Below are 23,402 nucleotides of genomic sequence, written 5' to 3' on the forward strand. Positions count from 1 at the left end.
CTAGCTTCACCCGCCAGTGGAAACAACCTCCTTGATAGAACAACGCTTCCATCCTATCTCTTCCCTTCATAATTTTATATGTTCTATAAGATCCCCTCTCATTCTTCTAAATTCCAAAGAATATAGTCCCAGTCTACTTAGTCTCTCCTCATAAGCTAATCCTCTCGACTCCGGAATCAAACTAGTGAACCTCTGTGCACCCTCCAGTCCCAGTACATCTTTTCTCAAGTAAGGAGACTGTAAGTACTACAGGTGTGGCCTCACCAGCACCCTATACATCTGCAACATAACCTCAACTGCTTTTAAATTCCATCCCTCTAGCGATGAAGGACAAAATTCCATTTGCCTTCTTAATTACTTGCTGCACCTGCAAGACAACTTTTTGCGATTCATGCACAAGGACACCCAGGTCCATCTGCACAGCAGCATGCTGCAATTTTGTACCATTTAAATAAAGTCCATTTTGCTGTTGTTCCTACCAAAATGGATGATGTCACATTTATCAACATTGAACTCCATCTGCCAGATCCTTACCCACTCACTTAAACTATCTATATCCCTCTGCAGACTTGGCTCTACCACTCATCTTGGTATCATCTGCGAACTTTGACACATTACACTTGGCCCCCAACTCCAGGTTATCTATGTAAAGTGCGGACCCAACACTGATCCCTGAGGCACGCCACTAGCCACTGATGCCAACCAGCAAAACATCCATTCATCCTCACTCTTTGCTTTCTGTCAGTTAACCAATCCTCTGTCCATGCTAATACATTACCCGTAACGCCATGCTCCTTTATCTAGTGTAGCAACCTTTTGTGTGGCACCATGTTGTCTACCTTCTGGAAATCCAGATGCTACACTTCCACCGGTTCCCCATTGTCCACCATGCTTGTAATAGCCTCAAAGAATTCTACCAAGGGCAGCACGGTGGCGCAGTGGGTTAGCACTGCGGCCTCACTGCGTCGAGGTTCCCAGGTTCGATCACGGCTCTGGGTCACTGTCCGTGTGGAGTTTGCACAGTCTCCCCGTGTTTGTGTGGGTTTCGCCCCACAACCCAAAAAGACCTGCAAGCTAGGTGGCCACGCTAAATTGCCCCTTAACTGGGAAAAAAAATGAATTGGGTACTCTAAATTTAAAAAAACACAATTCCTATATTTAAAACAAAAAAATTCCACCAAATTATTTGAACATGACTTGTCTTTCATGAACCCATGCTGCGTCTGCCCAGTGGGACAATTTCTATCCAGATGTCTCACTATTTCTTCCATGATGATAGATGAATGCACTTTCCCCACTACAGAAGTAAGCTAACTGGCCTATGGGCAGCACAGTGGGTAGAGCTGTTGCTTTACAGCTCTGGGGTCCCAGGTTCGATTCCCAGCTTGGGTCACTGTCTGTGTGGAGTCAGCACGTTCTCCCTGTGTCTGCATGGGGTTCTCCCAGGTGCTCCGGTTTCTTTCCACAAGTCCCAAAAGACGTGCTGTTTGCACATTCTGAATTCTCACTCTGTGTACCTGAAAAGGGGCTGGAATGTGGCTGGACTAGGGGCTTTTCACCGTAACTTGTTGCAGTGTTAATGTTAGCCTACTTGTGACAATAAAAGATTATTATTACTGTAGTTAGCTGCCTTTTCTCTACCTCCTTTTTTAAACAGTGGCGTCACATTTGCTGTTTTCCAATCTGACTGAACCGCCCCAGAGTCAAGCGAATTTTGGTAAATTACCATAAGCGCATTTGCTATTTCCCCCTCCAATTCTTTTCGTAACCTGGGATGCATTCCATCAGGGCCAGGAGACTTGCCTACTTTTAGCCCCATTAGTTTGCCCTACACTACCTCCTTAGTGACAATGATAGTTTCTAGGTGCACTCTATGAACTTCTCTTCAAGGCTGCCCTGACCTATCTTTGTGGTTTGACCAATCCACATGTAGATTAAAATCCTCCATGATAATTGCTGTACCATTTTTACATGCATCAGTTATTTCTTTGTTTATTTCCCGTCCCACCATGGGTGTTATATTATGGCCTAGACACTACGCCCATCAGTGACCTTTCTCCTCACTGTTTCTAATTTCCACCCAAATGGATTCAACCTTTTTCCCTATGGAACCTGTACAATCTCTCACTACCGCCCTCGTGTCATCCTTAAATATCTGTGCTATACCGCCTCCCTTATCCTCCTGCCTGTCCTTCCGAATAATCTGATACCCCTCAGAAGAAATTCCTCTTAATCTCCATTTTAAATTGATGACTCCTTACTCATGAGGTTATTCCCTCTGGTCCTAGACTCTCCCATTACAGCAGACCGCCTCCATGTCTTCCCTGTCAAGCCCTCTGAGAATCCTCAATAAGAGACAATCTCAGCGAGGTCACCATCCAGTCTTCTCAACTCAAATGAGTACAGGCCTAAGATACTCTTATCTCTCCTCGATAAAACCCTCCAGAACCAGGATCAACCCAGGGAACCTTCTTGGGACTCTCTCCAATGTCAGTATATCTTTCCTGAGAGAAGGGGACCAAAACTGTTCACTATTCCTGGTGTGGTTTAGTGTTTTGCCTATTTTTCGCAAATCCTCCCTATTACCTGCTGAACCTGCATGATGATGGTGGGTCTGGCCTGTTGGGTATCCGTGGGGGGTGGGGTGGTAGTTGAGTTAGGGAAGGTGGAAGGGGACAAGTCCTCTGGAGCTGTGGGGGTGGGATGTCTCACGGTGGGCCGGTCTGTATCTTTGCAATAGTTAACCAGAAGTTGGAGGTTTTAATTCTCCTAACCTTTGTGTGTAACACAGTCAGGACCATTTGAAGTTTGTGATTAAATCACGTTTTCGGATGGTTCCCACTGCAGAGCAATTGCCCAGAGGAAGTTAGCACTTCTGTGCAATTGCCATGGAAACTCTTGCCTCTGAAGTTCCAAGAGGATCCTCTTGGAATACCAGGATGATCTTTAGTGCATCTTTGGGGTACTCCCAATTCTGAAAACTCCCTTCATCCCTGGGATCATTCTGGTAACATTGATCACCAAGGCCTATTGGAACAGGGGTAGGCCATTCCGCCCATCATGTCTGCTCTCCCATTGGATTGGGTCAAATGATTTAGAATAAAAAGATGCCAAGTCGTCTTTCGAGCCAGTGTACGGCAAAGCCCCCAAAGTTTTTTTTCTCGTTCCAAGTAATTATCAAATTGCTTTTACATCTGCTTCAGGTAGTGCATTCCAGATCACAAGCAAAAAAACATGCTTCATTTCACCTCTGGTTCTTTTATCTGGTCTTTTATCTAAAATTTATCTGTGACCTTGCATTACTGACCTTTTTGGCACTGGAAAGTTTTTCTCATTTGATCATTGCTGATTTTGACCATCCCCATCCTTTTAATCTTCTCTGCACTAAGAAGAAGAACTCAGTTCCTGATAGTATAATTGCATTTGCAACTTCTCAAACCTTTACTCCCCAAAGTGTGGTGCCCAGAAATGAATATGACACTCTTTGTCATACCATCTTCAAAAATTTGTTCACATCCACCCGCAGGGTCTCTGTTACTACGCTCCCTTTAAAAATTATACCAGTTAGTTCACATTGCTTCTCATTATTCACACCAAAATGTATTCATTCACACTTTGAAGTCTGCCCATTTTACTAGTTCTGTCTTCCCGAAGTCTGTCATTGTTGTTGTCGTTTTGCCCACCATGTCATCTTTGTAACTCCCTGCTGTCATCCGTGTATACCTATCTCAAAACAAAACATAGTACATTAAATTAGGTATAGCCTAGCACACTACATTTTAAAAGTGCTTTCCAAAATCCATATATCCTTCTGTAAGGAGAAGCTACCCTGTAGATTCACCGAAATGTTACCAGGGCTCCAAGGTTTAAAATAAGAGGCGACATTACATAAACCGGGTTTGCAGTTCTTGGAATATACATGGTCGAAGATGATTTGACAGGGACATCCGGTGGCGGCCATGGTGTGAGTGGTTGCAAGTTTGGTGGCTCCCGCTCGTGGCGGTGTTTTTGGATCCTTTCCCTGGCTAACGGGTGGATTTGTTGATTGGAATAAAGGTGCAGGAGTGGTGGAAGGAGAGGGTGTTCCCCCGGTGGATGGATTCGTGGACCAGGAGTGGTTCTAAAAGAAAGGAGCAGTTGCGAAAAGCTGTCACTGCGACACCGAGGAAGATGGTGGAGGGGAAGCGTCCGGCCCTAACGTCTCAGCGGTCGATGGAGCAGCTGGTGGACTTCTTGAAAGAGGCGTTCACCCAACAGAGGAAAGAGACTTTGGGGGGACCTGACAAGGACAATGGACCCGATTTAAGGGGGGATTTACCGCCCGGAAACGAAGCTGGAAGCTCAGCCAGGTGATTAAGAGGGCGGGGGAGTACGAGGAGCATCTCGCCTTGATGGCAGCCGAGATGGGAGTGATGTGTGATACTCAGAAGTGGCTGCAGGAGAAGTTGGAAGAGAGCTAAAGGGGTGGTTTATGAATATGGGGAAAAGGCGAGTAGGATGTTGGCATATCAACTCAGGAGGCAGCGAGGTGAGTAGGGTGTTTAGGGATTTTTATAGGAGGCTGTATGAATGTAAGCCCCCAGCTGGGGTGGAGGGAATGAGGCAATTTTTGGAGGAATTGGAGTTGCTGAGGTGGACCTGGTGGAGATGATGGAGGGTCTGGGGGCGATGTAGGAGGGGAAGGTCCTGAGCAAGGACAGGTTCCCAGTGGAATTTTTCTAAAGGTTTTCAGGGATCGTTATTGCAGGCCTGCTTAATCTAAGGAAAGGATCCGGACAGTGTGGGTCTTGCAGGCCAATTTTGTTGTTAAATGTGGATGCCAAGTTACTGGCCAAGATTTTGGCATCAAGGTTGAGGACTGTGTCCCGGGGGAGATACAGGAGGACCAGACAGGGTTTGCTGAGGGGAGGCATCTGTCAGCCAACATTCAGGTTACTGAATGTTATAATGCCCCCGGTGGGAAGAAGTGTGGATGTGGTGGTCGCCATGGATGCGGAGAAGGCCTTCGATCGGGTGGAGTGCGACTATTTGTGTGAGGTGCTGGGGCAATTTGGGTTTGGACAGGGATTTGTGGGCTGGGTCCGGTTACTGTACCAGATACCAGTAACGACGTGTGCGGACAAACCGAGTGAGCTCTGAATATTTCGGGGGATGAGGCAGGGATGTCCACTTACCCCATTGCTCTTTGCCTTGGCTATAGAGCCACTGGCCATGGCGCAGAGAGCATCCAGGGGATAGAACGGGGATGGTGGAGCACAGGGTCTCGTTGTTTGTGGATGACTTGCTGCTGCATATTTTGGACCCATTGGAAGGTATTTGGGGGGGGGGGGGAGGAGGACTGAGTATTTTGGAGGGATTCAGCTGGTTCTCGGGGTACAAATGTAATGTGGGGAAGAGTGATGTTTTTCCGATCTAAGCGAGGGGCAGGAGAAGAGGCTGGGGGAGTTGCTGTTTAGGGGGGTGGGGGGAATGTTCGGTACTTGGGCAATCGGGTGACGTGGGGGTGGGAGCAGCTGCGGAAGCTGAATTTGGCTCAGTTGGTGGAACAGATGAAGGGGAGACTTTAAAAGGTGGGATGTACTCTCGGGACAGGTGCAATCGGTGAAAATGATAGTCCTCCCGAGATTCTTGTGTTCCAGAACCTCCCGATTCTGATTCCTAAAGCTTTCTTTAGGAGGATGAATGCGATTGATTTCGGGGTTTATTTGGGTAGGTAAAGCCCCGTGGGTGAAGATGATGCTGCTGGAGTGGGGCCGTTTGTGGGAGAGGTTGGCTCTCCCTAACTACATGAATTATTACTGGGCGACGAACATAGCTATGGTTAGTTAGAGGGGGGAAGAAGATGCAGGAAGTCGATTTTGGGGGCTTTGTTGACTGCCTGTGCCATTCTTGCGGCCAGTTACTCCACAAGCCCGGTGGTGATGGTGGCCCTTAGTGTATGGGGACAGGCAGCACCTGAGCGTGAAGGGGGCCTCAGTTTTGGGGGGGGGGGGGCATTCGTGGAAATCGACTGTTTGTTCCGGCGGCGCTGGATGGGGGTTATTTGGGGGGGGGGGGGGGGGGGGGGGGGCATTGGGCGCAGATTTATTTATTTGGGATCTGTTTATTGAGGATGGCTTTCCGAGCTTGGAGGAGGAATTTGAGCTGTCAGAAATGGGTTCCAGTATTTGCGGGCGAGGGACTTTGTTCGGAGGCATGTGCTGTCCTTTCATCACCTGCCGCCCCCGGAGCTGCAGAACAAGGTGGTGTCAAGAACGGGGGTAGGGGATGGGAGGGTGTCAGAAATTTACAAGGAGCTGATGGATTGTGAGGAGCCCCAATTGGGGTAGTGAAGCACAAGTGGGAAGAGGAGTTGTGTAGGGAGTTGGAGGCTGGGCTGTGGGAGGAGGCCCTGAGAAGGGTGAATGCATCCTCGTTGTGCCTTAGCCAGTTCTAGGTGATCCACAGGGCACATATGATGGCGGCCAGGATGAGCAGGTTTTTTTCAAGGGGTGGAAGACTGGTCTGGGCGATATGTGGGTGGGCCTGTGAATCATGTCCATGTTTTGGACATGTCCAAAGCTTGGTCCTGAGTCCAGAAGTAGCAATCTTCGGAGTGTCTGAAGACCAGGGGTAAGAGGGGCCGATTTCCTGGCCTTTTGCCACCCTGGTAGCCTGGAGACAGATATTATTAGAATGGAGAGACTTGGGGGGGGGGGGGGGGGGGGGGCGGGCGGCAGGCAGTAGGCAGAGAGGTGCGAAACCGGGGGTGTGGTTGAGTTGAGTGACCTGGCAGAGTTTCTCAGGCTACGGGGGGGGGGGGGGGTCATTTTGTTTCAGTTCTGTATTTGCAGCCCCGTTGGCTTGTTTTGATTTCTGATTGTTGTGTGAATATATAAATGCCTCAATAATTTTTTTTTAAAGAAGGATAATTTGACAGAAAATGAGAGTATTTTCTGCATGTGAACAAGTCTAGGACAAGAACAAAGAAAAGTACAGCACAGAAAGTTTAAATGTAAGTCAGGCCATTCCGAGCAGTGGCTTGTGGAGTATAAATATCAGTATAAACCTGTTGGGCAAATCCCCCTGTGCTGTAGATTTGATGCTAATCACTGTTGAAGCTATTTTTGGGGGGTTTCCATATGATCCTAAGAGGGAAAAGTCCTATACACTCAGAAATAGAATTGGGCTTTTTCAGTCAGATTATGTGCATTAGAAATTGGCTGGATATGGCTGCAAGTCAAATGATTATAATTTGGGATTTCCATGTAACAAAAGCTGATTTAAAAAAAAAATCATTCAAGGGATTTGGGCTTCACTGGATGACCAACATGCATTGCTCACCTGAGATTGCCATTGAGAAAGTGGTGGTGAGCTGCCGCCTTCAACCAGTGTGGCCCTAGTCGTCGAGTATACCCATGTGCTGTTAAGGAGGGAGTTTCAGGATTTTCACTCGGTGACAGTGAAATAAAGGCAATATATTTTCAAGTTAAGATGGCGAGTGGTTTGGAGGAGAAATTCCAGGCAATGGTGTTCCCATGTATTTTCTACCCATGTATTTTCTACCCTTGTCCTTCTAGAAGGTAGTGGTTGTCCTAGAAGGTAGTGGTTGTGAGTTTGCAAGGTGCTGCCTAAGGAGTCTTGGTGAGTTCCTGTAGTGCATCTTGTAGATGGTATACACTGCTACCACTGTTCCCCACGGTGGCGGGAACGAATATTTCTGGAAGGGGTACCAATCAAGCGGGCTGCTTTGTTCTGGCTTCTTAAAGCTGCATTACTTCAAGAAAGGGGAGAGCATTTAATCATACCCTGACTTGTGCCTTGTAGATTATGGACAGGTTTTGTGGGTTACTTGTTGTAGTATTCCTCATCTCTGACCTGCTCTTGTAGTCAGTGTTCGTTTGGTTTGCTTAATTTCTGATCAATGGTAACCCCCAAGATGTTGATGATGGGGGTCTGATGGTTAGATTCTCTCCTGTTGGAAATGGTTATAGTCTGGTGCGATTGTTACAACCCAAGCCTGGATATTGCCCAGATCTTGCTGCATTTGGACATGGGAGTCACAAATGGTGTTGACCATTGTGCATTCTTCAGCAAACATTCCCACTGTTTAAAAAAAATATTTTTATTGCCATTTTCCAATTTTAACAGTTTGACAATTTGACATATAAAACACATAATGTATGATTTTATATGTACCTCTTTTATCTGCCATCCCCTTTCCTTGCTTCCCCTCCCTTAATATTCGGGCTCTCCCCTGGCCCCATCTTTCGCCTTTGGTGTTGTATTGTTCTTCTACTTCCCTTCATTGTGATTCCTTCTGTTATCCTTGTGGGTTCGTTTGTGCCCTGGGGGGGGGGGGGGGGGGGGGGTTCTCTGCCCCCTTCCTTCCTCACACTTTTTATTCCATGTCCCTCGCTGATATTTTTCTGGGCTCCTTTCTTGCCCAGCGTATGTGAGCATGGTTGGCTGGGTCCTCCTGGCACCGTTCTAATTTGTCCTTCATCTCCGGAAAGAACCTGTTCATTTGGGTTCTGGTTATGTGCGCACTGTAAACTGCATGAGGCTTAGCTTTGCGCAGGAAGAGGTGGAGTTGGCCCTGCTCAGTGCTTCGCTCCAGAGTCCCCACCCTACTTCTGTTCCGAGCTCATCTTTATATTTCTGTCTAGCCCTGTCTAATGGTGTTCTTGCCCTTTCTCGAAGTCGTCTGCAAATGTCCCCACAGTTCTCCTTCTCCCTACTGTCCAGTAGTTCTTCCAATCAAGTGTCTCTCGTGGCCTGGGGTACCTCGTCGTCTCTTTGTAGAGAGTTTTTGAATTGTTGGTGCCGGAGGTCCAGTTCCTCCATTAGTTTGTTTCGGGTTGCGAGTCTGTTCCCCCGTGTAAAAGTCCCTGACTGCTAGCGTCCCCAGTCCTGTCTCTAATTCTTAAAGGTGGCGTCCAGCATGGCTGACGGGAATTTGTGGTTACTGGAGTTGGGGGCCATGGAGGATATCTTGGTTGAAAGGAAACACTGTCTCATTTGGTTCCATGTCCATTGTGTGTTCCCCCACTACCCAGGTAGTCGATTTGCTTTGAGCTAGTTTGAATGGTAGACCTCCCAAGCTCTGTTTTTCTCACCCCCCCCCCCCCCCCCCCCCACCCCCCCCCCCCCCCCCCCCCCCCCCCCCCCCCCATTCGTGCTCACCGGGAATGCCTCGCTATTGCCCAAGTTGAGGTAGTAGTCAGAGAAGGGTCCAAACACTTCCAGAAGCTTCATGATTACTTTCAGGCCGTTCTTTGGGTCCAAGATGCAGAGGGGCAGGTCATCCACACAGTGTGAAACTTTGCGCTCACCTCCTCTTCGATGCCCTTCCTTGGTGATTGCCAGGGCAAGTGGGGGCAGTGGGCATCCCTGCCTTGTGCCTCTGCAGCTGGGAGTATTCAGAGTTGGTGGTGTTGGTCTGACCTCTTGCCTTGGGGGCATTGAAACATCCCCACTTCTGACCTGAATGATGGAAGGAAGGTGAAGCAGCTGAAGATGATTTGGCCTCTGATACTTCGCTGGGAAACTCCTGATATCCTGGAGTTGAGATGATTGTTTTCCAACCACCACAACCATCTTCCTTTGTGCCAGATGTGACTCCAACCAGCAGAAAGTTTCCCCCTTGATTCCCATTGACTCCAGTTTTGTTAGGAGTCCTTGATGCCATGTTCACTCAAATGCAGCCTTGATGTCAAGTTCAGTTAGTCCCACTTCATCCCTGCAGTTCAGCTCTTCTGTCCATCTTTGAACCAAGACTAATAAAGTCAGGAGTGGCGTGGCCCTGGTGGAACCCAAAATGAGCATCAGTCTGTCTGTTATTGCTAAACAAATTCCACTTGAGAGCACTGTTGATGACCGTCCCATTAGACTGATGGGATGATAATTGTCCAGGTTGGATTTGTCCTATTGTTTGTGAACACGACAAAACTAATGCTAAAGTTGTTGCCATGACTAACAAACAGTGTGATGGCTTGTTCTTAAGCGACAAAACTTTAAAATAAATAAATAAATTCAACCTTCATTTTGCCTCATAGTACTGAACATGAGCAATCAAGGCTTCAACTCATTGTCTGCTTTGTTAGCTATCCATTCCCTGGAAGTGTAAATGCTGTTGAAGACAAATAGAGGTTCTCTGAAACCAACCTTGATTGAGTGGATTGTGAGTTTGAAAAAGACTTCCAAATTCATTTGAACCTAATCTTCATACTGAATTGAATCAAGTCATGAAAGTGACGATGCATTAATCTGCTGTATCCCCAGAGTTTCTATTTTTGTACTCTATTTTCTAACCTTTCACTTTCCTGAAGGCAGCTATTCCTGGTTATATTTATGACCACGTACTTTTAAAAGGTGTTGCTAGACACACACGCATATTAAGATCAATCAATTGTATCCCAAATCAACTAACTCAACAAACTAGATTGAAGTGTGGCGATTACTAACCAACATTCTTTGAACCATTGGGATTTTCAAAATGATCTTTTTATGTAGATATTGTCAAAAGCTTAAAGTCAGGGGAAGAATGGCTGACTTTCTGCGATGTTTATTTTTGGTGGGTTTTTAATACTGTTTGGAATCTTGGAACGCTTATTCTTCCTGGGCAGGCCTTCACCATCATATTAGTGTGCATTTAGAGCATGAGGAACCCATGTATCTGAATTAATTTCTTTGGGCTGCTAAGAAATTCTGGGATTTCTGACGGCAATATTTGATGTTACGGAGGAATATCCCAGTTACAACGTGCTGCCTGAAGATTAGCTGGTATGGGGCCAAGACTAGGGGTGGGGGGGGTAATTTTTTATTCTGTTGATTGTGATCCATTCATAGTTTTTGATTTCTGAATTTAGCAGTTGCAATGCTAATTGCAACGTAGTCACAAAAAAGCCTCTTTGAAGCTGATTTACTTGGAACCTTGTCCCTCGCCTGGGGTGTGGTGATCCTCAGATTAAACCATGACCAGTCAGCTCTCTCCTTGTGGAAAGCAGCCTATGGTCACTGGAGCCAATGGCGACTTTACCTTGTTCAGCAATCTGTTGAATTCCCCTCCTTTTATTAGCTTGGACAGAAAGATCACCTGCCATTTACTTTATTTTGAAGTAAGACTGGATAAATTTTGAATTTTATTGCAGTATGGATATTGGAAACTAATTTAGCATTACACTTCAGTTTCTTTAGAATAAATGAAATAATGCTGTTCTGTGAAATATAATTATTGTTGAAGTATTGCAGTATTGATGAGTTTGTGATTTATTAATACAATTGTGCTGAATGATGACCAGTTTCTTTTTCCCCCCCACCCCCCAGATATATCCTGCTACAGCATATTTCTGATCTTAAACCAGCGCCTCTGTGGAATCTTCCTGTAACCTAATCTTCTTAAAAGTTTGAGTTGGAAGTGTGAAATGTCTCAGATTCAGGTTCATAACTCGCCCTCCAGTCTATCGCAGCCTCTTATGGGTAGCACTGTTGGCCAGGGCATTCCTTCCGGAATTGGCCCTTTGGCATCAGAAAGTGCTAGTAGGCCCATTCAAAGCTCAGCTTTACCTTCCATGTCTGCCACTTCCACCACCGCAACTGCAGGTCAGTATGGAGCCTTAGAGAAAATGTCTTTGCGTGTGTTGCTTACTAATGAGAAGAATTCTTTTGTTTGGGGTTCAGGAGTGCGAAAGACCAGGATATTGTTTTCTCTTGGGGAATATTTGCATTAAATATCTAAACTGGAGCTTTTCAAAGTGCAACTAAATGTTTGAATGAGTAATGAAAGGCAGTTCTGAAACTTGTCATACGAGCAGAAACAACGTAGTACCCCGATCTTTACATTGTAATCCCTCACATTTTATTGTGTAAGGTAATCTTTCCTTATATTTTGAGGAAATCTTAATCTTAATCTCCCCTTAATGAGAACACATCCAGTATGTCTATGTAATTGAAGTTCCTCATCCCTGGAACTATTTGCATGCATCTTTTCTACACCTGCTCTCATTCCTTTACATTCTTCCTGAAATGTGATGGCCAGTTGAGGCCGAACCAGTGTTTTATGCAGCTTTATCAGGACCTAATTGCTTTTGCACTCCGTCTCTATTTATAAAGTCCATCCCATCTGCTTTGTTGACCGGTATCTCAACCTATCCTGCCACCTTAAATGATTCGTGAATGTATACCACCAGGTCCCTATGCTGCTGCACCCCATTTAGAATTCTCCCCTTTTGTATTACCACCTAATTTCTCCTACCGAATGCCATGTTTGTGCCCATTCCACCAGCTAAGTCCACTTGAAGTCTGTCACTATGCTTCTGACAATGAGCAATATTCCAAATGTTGTTCACAAGTTTTGAAATTGTGCCCTCTACACCAAGTCTGAGGCATTAATTTTTTTTTAAAGAAGTGCCCAATTATTTTTTTTTCCAATTAAGGGGCAATTTAGCATGGCCAACTCACCTATCCTGCACATCTTTGGGTTGTGGGGATGAGAACCATGCAGACATGGGGAGAATGTGCAAACTCCATACGGACAGTGACCGGGGGTCAAGTTTGAATCTGGGTCCAAGATTGAATCTGGGTCCTTTGCGCCGTGAGGTAGTAGTGTGAACTAATGTGCCATGGTGCCACCCTCCTGAGTCATTAAATAAGAGAAGCAAGGGCCCTGACATCGACCTCTGGGTGAGCCCCACTTTATGCCTGCCTCTGCTTGGATCCTTCAATTTTGTCACTATTATCTTTCACTCAGCCAATTTTGTACCCGTGAAGCCTCTGCCATTTTATTTAATGGGCTTCACCATTGCTGATAAACCTGTTATGTGGCACTTATCAAACACCTATTGGAAATCCATATACAACCTCATCCACCCCCTCATCAAAAACTCCCAAGTTAAACAAGTTTTTCTCTCCAGTTCAAGCTGGGTTTCCTTCATTCATAATTGCCATGATTGTTAATTTAGTCTTCAATTATTTCAAAAGCCTTTCTCATCATTGAGGGTAAGCTGCTTGGCTTGTAGTTGCTGGGCTTGTCCTCGTACCCTTTTATGAACAAAAGTGTAACCATTGCATTTATTCTGTCCTCTAGCATCATCTCTGAAGCTTCCTTAGATCTGTCTCATTTAATTCTGGTGACTCGTCAACTTTTAGGTATAGCCAGCCTATCTAATACCTCTTTATTAATTTTCTTTATCAAATGGCAGAACCATTTATTGTCCATCCCAATTGCCCTTGAGACAGTCACATTGTCTCATTTACATTCTGTACTATACAGTGGCGGACCATTATTCTATGGCTTTGATTTGCCACATTGCTGACTTTGGCAATGTTATTTTATAGGAACAGGTGCTCCCCTAAAATGCAATATGGTGGTCGAAGTTCTTTGGGTTGCTTTATGTTTGCCACCCAATTGAATGCTAGGATGTTATTCATTCATTTTCTTGTGTAAATCCTTGGAAAACTCATTATACAATGTCTAACCAGTGAACCATTTAACTGATATGACCATCACTGCTTTGTAAGCACATAAGTAGTTTGGATATCCCATTGATAAGGTGGTGTTACATATTTATTTATAATGTTTAAATGACAGAAACATTGTGGCTTATCTAATTATGTAGCGATGGTGAGCTATTCATTAAGTTACAGATATCCTGAGTTTGTGTGAATTCTTAAACTCTGAACCACTCAATCTGTACACAGCCTTAACACTTTCAAACATTGCATCCTCTTTGGGCATCTCTTGCACCGTATACTTGGTGCAAACTCGCATGGTTCCACTGCTCCTTGTTGTGTCATGGTCATTATATTACTGTGAGTGCTTTTTCCTTTAATCCCTGCATGATCAGCTTAATTCTTCCCACCCCCACACACCTCAATTGTTATTTTTTGGTGACTCTATCTGGAAGTATAGAATTGGCTTCCTCAAGCATACAGTAATGTTTGCGTTCTTCATCTCCACCTCTTCTATTGACCCCATTCCTGTTGCTGATGTCTTCAACTATCGTTCCGATATGAAGTGAAATTTAAAGTTGATGGCTTTCCGTTCCATCCATGAATCTTTCCAACTGCTTCTTCCAACTTGTGAACTGCTTAATGCTAAGTTCAGCTTCCTTTTTCATCCAACTTGCCGAGATTATTTTTCACATCTGAACATCTGAACCTTTCCTTTACTGACAAAATATTTATCTGTGCTTTCCATGAGTCTTGCTTCCAAGTGGAGCTAATCAAAAATATTGCAAGCTGAACTGCAATTATCCTTGTCTTTTTGAATGCCCAGCTAATTTTCACCATCTTCATGCTTTAAAATGTTTTTGTAAGGATGTTAAAGAAATGCAAGTTGTTCAATTTAAACTGAACATATATTCCAAATTAACTTTGGGTTCATCTTTGTTTGAAGATATATTTGCTGGAGTATGACAATTTTCTGAATGTTTGTTTAAATGGTTTTCTTGCAAATAGTGTAACTGTAAAACCGGTAGCGGTCAGCAGTGTTGTTGGATCTCTGAAATTTTCGTTGCTTAGTACCTGGTCTGTGTATGGTGAATCCCAACACTGGCTGCAAGCAAATAACCTTGATTACAATTATTAAATGTGGTTGACTGACCTAACTTTTTTTCTTCAACCAGTTGTTGTTTTCTACAGCGCAAATTTATTGTGAAAATTGTACGAAAAGATATAATCTAACATTTCCATGTTTAAAAACAGTTTAATTGGGTTGCTTTGTGATAAATTTTCTCTTCCTGTGCTGTCATATGGGCAGCAGAACTTACTTTTGGAAGAAATACAGATTATTTTATTGTGGTGAATCCAGTATCTGTGTCTCGAAAGTATGCTTTATACTGAGGGTGTTCCATTTTGTTTTGTCTTTGGCTGCATAAGGATATACCATTGAGTCTCCTGGTCACACAAAATGCTCTCATTAATCTGAAGTTATTGTTGATTGATATCAACGGGTCTTGGTGGTCTGATTCAGGGCTTATCTGTTGAGGAACTAAGATCTACCTGCACCAAACCACCTGGTCATTAAATTCATGGACTGTAATTAGGGCTGAAATCTGTGCTTGCACTATCCCCAGCCCCAGGCGTTGAATGTGCAGGCACATACCCCTGCATTTGTACATCTGGACGTAGTTCACAGATACTACAACGGTAGTTTAGCTTGTAAGAAGCAACCTAACTGTTCTGTTGTGAGAGTCCATGATATCAAAACAAGTACAATGTCCACCACATATATTCTCCAGCAAACTGTTTCTTGCAACTGGAGTTGATTATTAACTGCAAGTTATGTTAATCAAAATATAGCAGGAATTAAAATGCATATTTCATTCAGTTCATAAGAAACATTATTTGTGAAAGTCTGTCGCCCAGTTTTATGCAGGAAAGCCATTTTGTGGAGATGGAGAGCAGAGGTAAAATTGCAATTGGGTCCTGAATTTTTGTGGCCATTGCATCCTATTCCAACCGCTTATCAGTTGGTAGTAAAAGTACCTTGCCCATGATCCTGAAAGGTTTTCTAATGCAAACACACTTGAGGATTCAGAGACCATTTCAATGACTGCATTAACCTATTAACCTGGGGCAGCACGGTGGCACAGTGGGTTAGCCCTGCAGCCTCATGGCGCCAAGGTCCCAGGTTCGAATCCGGCTCTGGGTCACTGTGTGGATTTGCACATTCTCCTTTGCGTGGGTTTCGCCCCCACAACCCAAAGATGTGCAAGGTAGGTGGATTGGCCACTCTTAATTGCCCCTTAATTGGAAAAAATAGGGTACACTAAATTAAAAAACATTTTTTTTTAAACCTATTAACCTGAGTTAGTAAAAACATCAGAATGTGTCTTAAATATATAAAGACGGGCAGCATGGTGGCGCAGTAGATAGCACTGCTGCATCACAGGACCAAGAACCCAGGTATGATCCAGGGTCACTATCCGTGTCAAGTTTGCACATTCTCCCCATCTCTGCATGGGTCTCACCCCCACAACCCAGAAAGATGTGCAGGGTAGGTGAATTGGCCATGCTAAATTATTCCTTAATTGGGGGGAAAAAAAGAAGTGGGCAATTAATGACTATAAAATCATTTGCGCACAAAGTTTTTAATTGGTAAAATTAATCTGTACAGGTGATAATGGTTGCTTGTTGAAGTGGGAGGGTGTTGTAATATTTAGTAGCAATACAGAAATAAATGTGTTGGTTGTTGCACTTCAACTTATTTTGCAGTTCCTTCAAACATGGCAAACCCCAAAGAGAAAACCCCTATGTGTCTTGTGAATGAGTTAGCCCGTTTCAACAAGATTCAGCCAGAATACAAACTTTTAAATGAACTTGGTCCAGCTCATGCCAAGGTTAGTGGAAAGAAAGCATTAATACTTGTGTCCTTTTGTGCTTTGATAGGAGTCCATTACCCAAGATTTGAATGTTATTTCAAATTGATGTGTGTATTCTGTAACTTTGTTGAAAGTGCTGCAATTTCTCCAGAAATCTAGGGTAAGAGCAATGCAAAGGCTTTGAGGCAACAATGCCCTGAAATTATCTTTGGCTGTGTTGCTCATTTATTTTTATCCAAATACCATGTTGTGGAATGCGCTTTCCATTTAAAAAAAAATCCCAAATAACTTAATGTAACTTGGGATTTTGGAAGATGTACTTAGAAAGTTTTAAATATTTAGTACATATCCTCGAATCTAAATGAATCTGTACATTCTTATTACTAGGTGAGGTTGAATGAAATGTAGATTTGCAGTGCATTGACCTTGGTGTTGGCGAGAGAACAAATTTTTCTTAAGTAGAGGTAGGTTATTAATTTCTATGCGCACACTAATGCTTGCCACAATTGCATTTGGTGATGAGGAAGTGACTGGCTAGACAACCTATCACTGCAAAAGTTAAATTTTAAAATCTATTTGGTCTACCTGGGAGATGATGTTTCCAGTTAGTTTTGCAATATGGCCATTACCACAAGACATCTGAGTTGCACTCCCATCTCAGAATTTGCATTGCTCTTAGAACCACAAGTGCATTTTAATAAGCATCTCCATGAACTCTTAAGTCTGAATTTAATATACCTGAAATTCCTGGAGTTTTTTCCACTGCCAGAGTTGTGGGAGGATGAAGCTTGTAGCCGACTGTGAAACCCAAAATGAATCGTGCCTGTGTCATTTATCACTTCTTGTGCATAGGCTTACCAGTGATGGGGGTGGAACAGCAAACATGGAATGGCCAATATATTCTTCGTTGGAGGTGGGGATGGGCCGTTTTTTCAAAGGCACTCTAAGTTTTAAATATTTTCCACTTTCCAATTAATTGCGCTCCTTGGTACACTTGCTCTCCTTCCAGTTTTCTTTGTGATGGGGAAATGAGATGTGCTGGAACTAGGCTCCCAACCCATGTCCCATAGCATTATCACAGTCCCAACAGCTCTGCAGCCAGTATACAAAATCTTTCATCCCATGGAAAAAATATTTTTGTTCTTGGAGCTTTTGTTTTTTGGCACTTGCTGTACCCAGAAAATAGCCCTGTTGCGCAACATAAGAGTTGGGAGGGAAACCTAAGCTATTCCCAAATGTTGGCTATGTTGGGAAGATGACAGACTGGACTATATGAAAATTAAAAGCATCTCATGGGTTTTTGGATTCAAGTCCAAATAAAAATTGAAATTTTTTTTTGAGATATTGAGATATCCAAAAATTGAGATATACTTTGGACACCACTTCCTGGCTGGATATTAAAGGAATAATGTAGATTATAGATAGACTGTTTACTCAATACAACGTGAGCGAAGAATAAGTCAGCAAAGTAAATCAAATTACGAAAGGACTACTTGTGTTCTATCATGGCTCAGTGATGTATTTACACTAAGCTATATAGGGCACAAGGTGCCTTATTCAGTTACTGGTCTGTGACCTGGTAGTAATTTAACTATAAAAGGTAAATGATCCAAGTTTCCCTAAACTGTTTCTGTCAAGTGTGGACAATTGTCAATTAAGGACAATGATTCTATGATTATATGATACTTGAACCACTATAAAAATAGACATTCTGCTTGAGGTGAGTGCATGGTTCTTTTGTTTCAATTTTGGGTGTTGAATGTTTTGCAATTTGTGATTGTCAGAACATGTACATTGGAGAGCCAAATCAAACGAGAGAGTTTTCTTTACAGCAGTTTTAGACATTTTCACTTCAACTGGAATGCAAGCATCAATCACATAATCCAGAGTTTGATGTCCTCAGCCCTTGTCTCTGTTTAATTCTAATAGCATTATTTGAAGAGTTTTCTTCCTCTGTGCTGCTAAAATCCTCTTGAGCAATTTTGCTATAGGACACACTGGATGAGTGCAACTCCAACTTTCAAGAAGCTAGCATCATCCAAGACAAAACAGCTTGCTTGATCGGCACCCCATCCATCAGTTTAAACATTCATTCCCTCCATCACTGGCACACAGTTGCATTGTATACAATTCCTAAGATGCATTGCAGCAACTCCACAAGGTTCTTTCAACAGCACCTTCTAAACCCAAGATCTATGCCACCATGAATGATTAGGGCAGCAAAGGCATGGGAACACTATCTCCTGTAGGTTCCCCTCCAATTAACTTAGAACTATATCCTTGGTCCTTCACTGTTGCTGGATCACCGTTGTTAGCACTGCTGCATCACAGCGCCAGGGACCTGGGTTCAATTCCGGCATTGGGTGGCTGTCTGTGTGGTGTTTGCATTTCCTCCCCGTATCTGCGGGGGCTTCCTCCGGGTGCTCCGGTTTCCTCCCACAGTACAAAGTTGTGAAGGTTAGGAGGGTTGGCCATAAATTGCCCCTTGGTGTCCAAAAGGTGGGGTAGCATTACTGTGTTATGGGAATAGGGTGGAGGCATGGGCCTAGGTAAGGTGCTCTTTCGTAGGATTGGGGCAGACTCGATGGGCTGAATGCACTTCTGCACTCTCGTTGTGATTCTATTTGAAGATTGGTTCTGGTGCTCTCTTTGATAAGCTGGCTGATGTTCATTGCCTAGGTTTATAAGAATTATCAATAGAGCATGCTATCTCCCATGGAGCTATTAAGTGTCTTTCCTTCTGGAAAGGAAGGAAAAGATCTTGAGGGAATTTTATTTTATGCCATTTGACAAATATGTTGTATCACAATTCCAGACCAGACTCGACCGAAACCCCAATAACTTAGTTTATTTATTTGTAAGACTCTGTGGAAAGAATGAATCACTTCAGGAGTGATTGCATGACAAAATAGGGCTTTGTTGTTTCTAAAACAAAACTTTATAAAAAATACGATATTAAACATTTTAACTTCATATGGCAAAGAACAGCTTACAATTGCCCCTCAATACTACTACTCAATTTCCCATTAAACAGCTAGAAAAGAAACATACAGCTCTCAATCCAGTTTAATAATCAGCAGGGCATATATTAATACTTGCTTTACCGAACACATTCTGGCTCTTATTGGAACCCTTTCAGACTTTGGCTATAAATTTTCAAATAGTTGTTTCAACTGGGTTGCTTCAGCCTCTTGTCTTCGGAGAAGACTGCTCTGTTTTTAAAATATTATCACTTTTTAAAAATTTGACTATCCTACTGGGAAAGGATGCGGCCTTTACTTGTGGTCGAAAAAAAACAGGTTGCCAGAACAGATTTCACTTCCAAAAGCCTTTCTCCACAAAACAGCTCTCTTAGCTCCATCCAGTACTGACATCATCTCCCAAAACTAAAAAAACAACTTGCCAGGGACCAAAAGCACATCAAATCCCCAGTCAAACCACTCTGCATTAGCCCAGCCTGAAAAACACATCCCTTGCCAATTTCATCTGCTAAAACCACCAAGACCCTGCAGAACAGATTTTTAAAAAAATAAAACATGACCATTACAGTCTAACCAGACTTTTAAACCTCAAATTGCCCAATATATTTCTAATGCAATTCCCCATAAATCTTCAAATTGTCACAGTTGGCACAAGCCTCCCTTAATAATCAACATTTATCTGTCTTGTGTGTGCACAGTGTACTGCTGCTCCCATCACCACCCCCACACTGTGTTTAAGTTTCTTGCCACTGCATCTTTCCATTAAGTTTTAGGCCTTCTCTTCCTGGCAGTTTCATTTTCATAACTTGCTTAACTGCATTTCTTCCTTCTCTCCACAACTTATTACTGCCTTCTCCGTTGCTCCTACAATCGTCTTTGAACCCCTGATGTGCTGTTCCCTGATGTTGCCTTTTCTCCATATCTCATTGGCCACCCAGTCATTGTTCTTCTCTTCTTGGTGTTGTACAAGTTTCCACATGATGTAACTATGCCAGATCACACAACTGTCTTGCAGCCTCTCTTTTTCAGATTGTGATACTTTTCTATTGCACCAGAATTCTTCCAATTACTCGAACCAGAGCTCGTCCCTTGTTTAATTTCCATTTCTATACTTTCACATTTTGCCACCACTGGCCCCAGGTACTTGAAACAACTCTTTCTCGTGGTCTTCACCCATAATCTTTACACCTTTGTCCTGATCCCCTTCTCAAACTGACAGTCCATAAATTGTCTCTTTGTCCTCTTCATACCGCTGTCTATCGGTGGTTTTCTCCAGATTTTCGGTCACTCCAATGTAGCATTTATTGTTTCTAAATGTCATAACTTTATGATTATGTAGTTATTTCAGATATTTGAATAATTATTTCTTGGAGATATTGCATAGTTTTTGTTTCCAATGCAATTAGTGAGGTTTAGTCGTAATTATTTTCATTTTAATATGTGACCTAAATGGAAATTAAAGTTAATCATCTTATGGTTTGTACTGAGCTTTTTGACACCTTGTAAATTTTGGTTTTAGGTTTTTACAGTGCAGTTGACACTTGGTGACCAGCACTGGGAAGCTGAAGGAAGCAGCATTAAGAAGGCTCAGCATGCAGCAGCCGCAAAGGCCTTAGTGGAAACCAGTCTCCCAAAACCACCACCTCGTCCCCCACGTAATGATTCAAAAAATCCTGGTAAAAATTAGTTTTAGTAGAATAGTTCCTGAAAGAAGCAATATTGATCGCTGTTTGTCAAACTCTGACAAAGAAGTTAAAATCATCAATAGGGAGCAGTCTCTTTAAAATGTAAGGTCAAAAATGAAGGTACAGGCACTTTGTTTCTTTGTTTAAGAAATAAAATAAAGCGGTTTATTTGGTGAATTATTTTCTCAATATTGCTTTGCACTAGTTCGCATAAACCTTTAGTTTCTAAGCGAACAGCAAATTGAAAAGCGTGTGCATAATTTTGAAATCTGGGATGACTTAAAATTAACCATTTTATTTGTATCTTTAGACAGTGTTACTCCAACAGTAGAATTGAATGCCTTGTGTATGAAAATGGGAAAGAAACCGACCTACAGACCAATTGATCCTTACCCTGGGTTAAGGCCGGGCTACAATATGCTGAGAAATAATGCTTACCCTCAAAGGTATCAATTTTATCAATGGCTACATTTTGTTCTGCTCTGCATATCACAGCTAGAATGATTTATCTATTTAGCTACCCATACAATACAGTGCTTGAAGACGAGTACCATTCCACATTTTGAAGTAGGCTAAGGAGGTAGATTTGTTTTGGGGCATCTGAAATCCAACAACTCTAGTGGAATGTATGAAATGTCAAAAGAGCTCTTCTGGTTGCCCAATAGGTTTAAATAAAAATTACACCTGTGGGCTAAATATTCACGTCCAAATCTTGTTCTGTCAACATGCAATTGGGTGCCACATCACGCCTTCAGAAGGGTGGAGGGAATCAACTTTGTATTCTGCCTTTATCACTGTTTACTGATCTCTGCTATAAAGTGAGCATGTGTTTCTGAAGATCCCAACTGTTATCGTCTGAAATCAACTTGCTCAAGACTTACAGTTATGTTAATAGTTTGCAATAACCAGTTGACAGTCAATGTGTGGCAATGCAATGGTGAGAGCATAAGGCACCTCTGTAGTTATGCAGTGGGGAATTAAAATAAACTTGGGCCATGTGTAGAACATTATGGATGTTCCAACGCGTTTTGTAGCCAATGGCTTTTGAAATGAATTTGGAATTTTCATGCAAGAAGATTAAACAACTAATTTTCATACAGCTTGGACCCCAAAATGACAACTTTCTTTATTTTGGTCAGGATGTAAGAGAAGTTCCTTACTCATCTTTGAATAGGATCATGGGATAATTTATGCCTGCCTTTTTTAAATTCATTCATGAGATGGAGGGGCTGCTGGCTAGGCCAGTGTTTATTGCCCATCCCTAATTGCCCTTGAAGGTAGTAGTGAGCTGCTTTCTTGAACTATTGCAGTCCATGTTTCTTTTTCCCCATTGCTCTGCAATTTATTTATTTTCGTTGGAGTATTAACTTAATGTCCTTCAAAGGCCACAATTGAGTCCACACTCTACTTGCTGAGTAAAAACTTTTTACTCATGTCACTGTCTTTTGCCAATCACTTTAAATTGGTGTCTACTGGTTCTCAACCCTGCTGCCAATGGGAACAATTTCTCCCGATCTACAATGTCCAGATCTGTCATAATTTTGAATACTTCTGTCAGGTCTCCCCTCTACCTTTTTTTCTTTCAGGAGAATAGCCCCATCTTTTATAATCTATCCTTGTAGCTGAAGCCCCTCTTGATGAAATTATTCCCGTAAATCTTTATTACAATTTCTCCAGGAATTTCACTTCACTCTGGAAGTGTGGTGCTCAGAATTGGACACTTATTCTAATTGAGGGTGAACCAGTTTTTGTTATAAAGAATCATCATATTTTGCTTGCTTTCTGTCTAGAAGCCCAAGGTCCAGTATACCTTTAAAATGCTCGCTCAGCCTGTGAGCAATAATCGGTGCACTATACTTCAGGTCCCTGCTGCTGCAACCCCTTTAGAATTGTACCCTCTGGGGCGGCACATGGCGCAGTGGTTAGCACTGGAACTATGGCGCTGAGGACCCAGGTTCAAATCCTGGGTCCCTGTCCGTGTGGAGTTTGCACATTCTCCTGTGTCTGCGTGGGTTTCACTCCCACAACCTAAAGATACGCAGGTTAAGTGGATTGCTGTGCTAAATTGCCCCTTAATTGGAAAAAAAATAATTGCATACTCTAAATTTTTATTTAAAAAAATAATTGTTCCCTTGATTTTTATATTGTGTCGTCCACTATCCGGCAGTCAAAACAAACATTCAGCTTGACCGTTTCCTTTCATTCAGCCAGTTTTGTGTCCATGGTGCCACTGTCCCTTTATTTTTTTTTATAAATAGAATACCCAATTCTTTTTTTGCAATGGGCCAATTTAGCAAGGCCAATTCACCTACCCTACACCTTTTTGGGTTATGGGGGTGAGACCCACGGAGATATGGGAAGAATGTGCAAACTGCACATGGACAGTGACCCAGAGCCAGGATCAAACCCGGGTCCTTGGCGCCGTGAGGCAG

The 23,402-nt window shown here is 43.0% G+C and overlaps 1 protein-coding gene across 6 annotated transcripts in view; it reads left to right on the forward strand.

Moving 5' to 3' along the window:
- LOC119969532 (double-stranded RNA-binding protein Staufen homolog 1-like) overlaps positions 1-23,402 on the forward strand; it is a 60,710-nt gene that overhangs the window by 2,754 nt on the left and 34,554 nt on the right. For 4 of the 6 annotated variants that reach the window (XM_038803251.1, XM_038803254.1, XM_038803256.1 and 1 more), the window contains 4 exons: positions 11,308-11,583; positions 16,198-16,322; positions 20,805-20,961; positions 21,281-21,416. In XM_038803251.1, coding sequence (XP_038659179.1) covers positions 11,406-11,583; positions 16,198-16,322; positions 20,805-20,961; positions 21,281-21,416 — 596 coding nt within the window. In that variant the 5' untranslated portion in view covers positions 11,308-11,405. Of the gene's footprint in view, positions 1-6,903; positions 6,995-11,307; positions 11,584-16,197; positions 16,323-20,804; positions 20,962-21,280; positions 21,417-23,402 lie in introns of all 6 variants that reach the window. The other 2 variants (XM_038803253.1, XM_038803255.1) reach the window with 2 other exon arrangements.

This window comes from Scyliorhinus canicula, chromosome 7 (assembly GCF_902713615.1).
Source record: "Scyliorhinus canicula chromosome 7, sScyCan1.1, whole genome shotgun sequence".
NCBI lineage: Eukaryota > Metazoa > Chordata > Chondrichthyes > Carcharhiniformes > Scyliorhinidae > Scyliorhinus > Scyliorhinus canicula.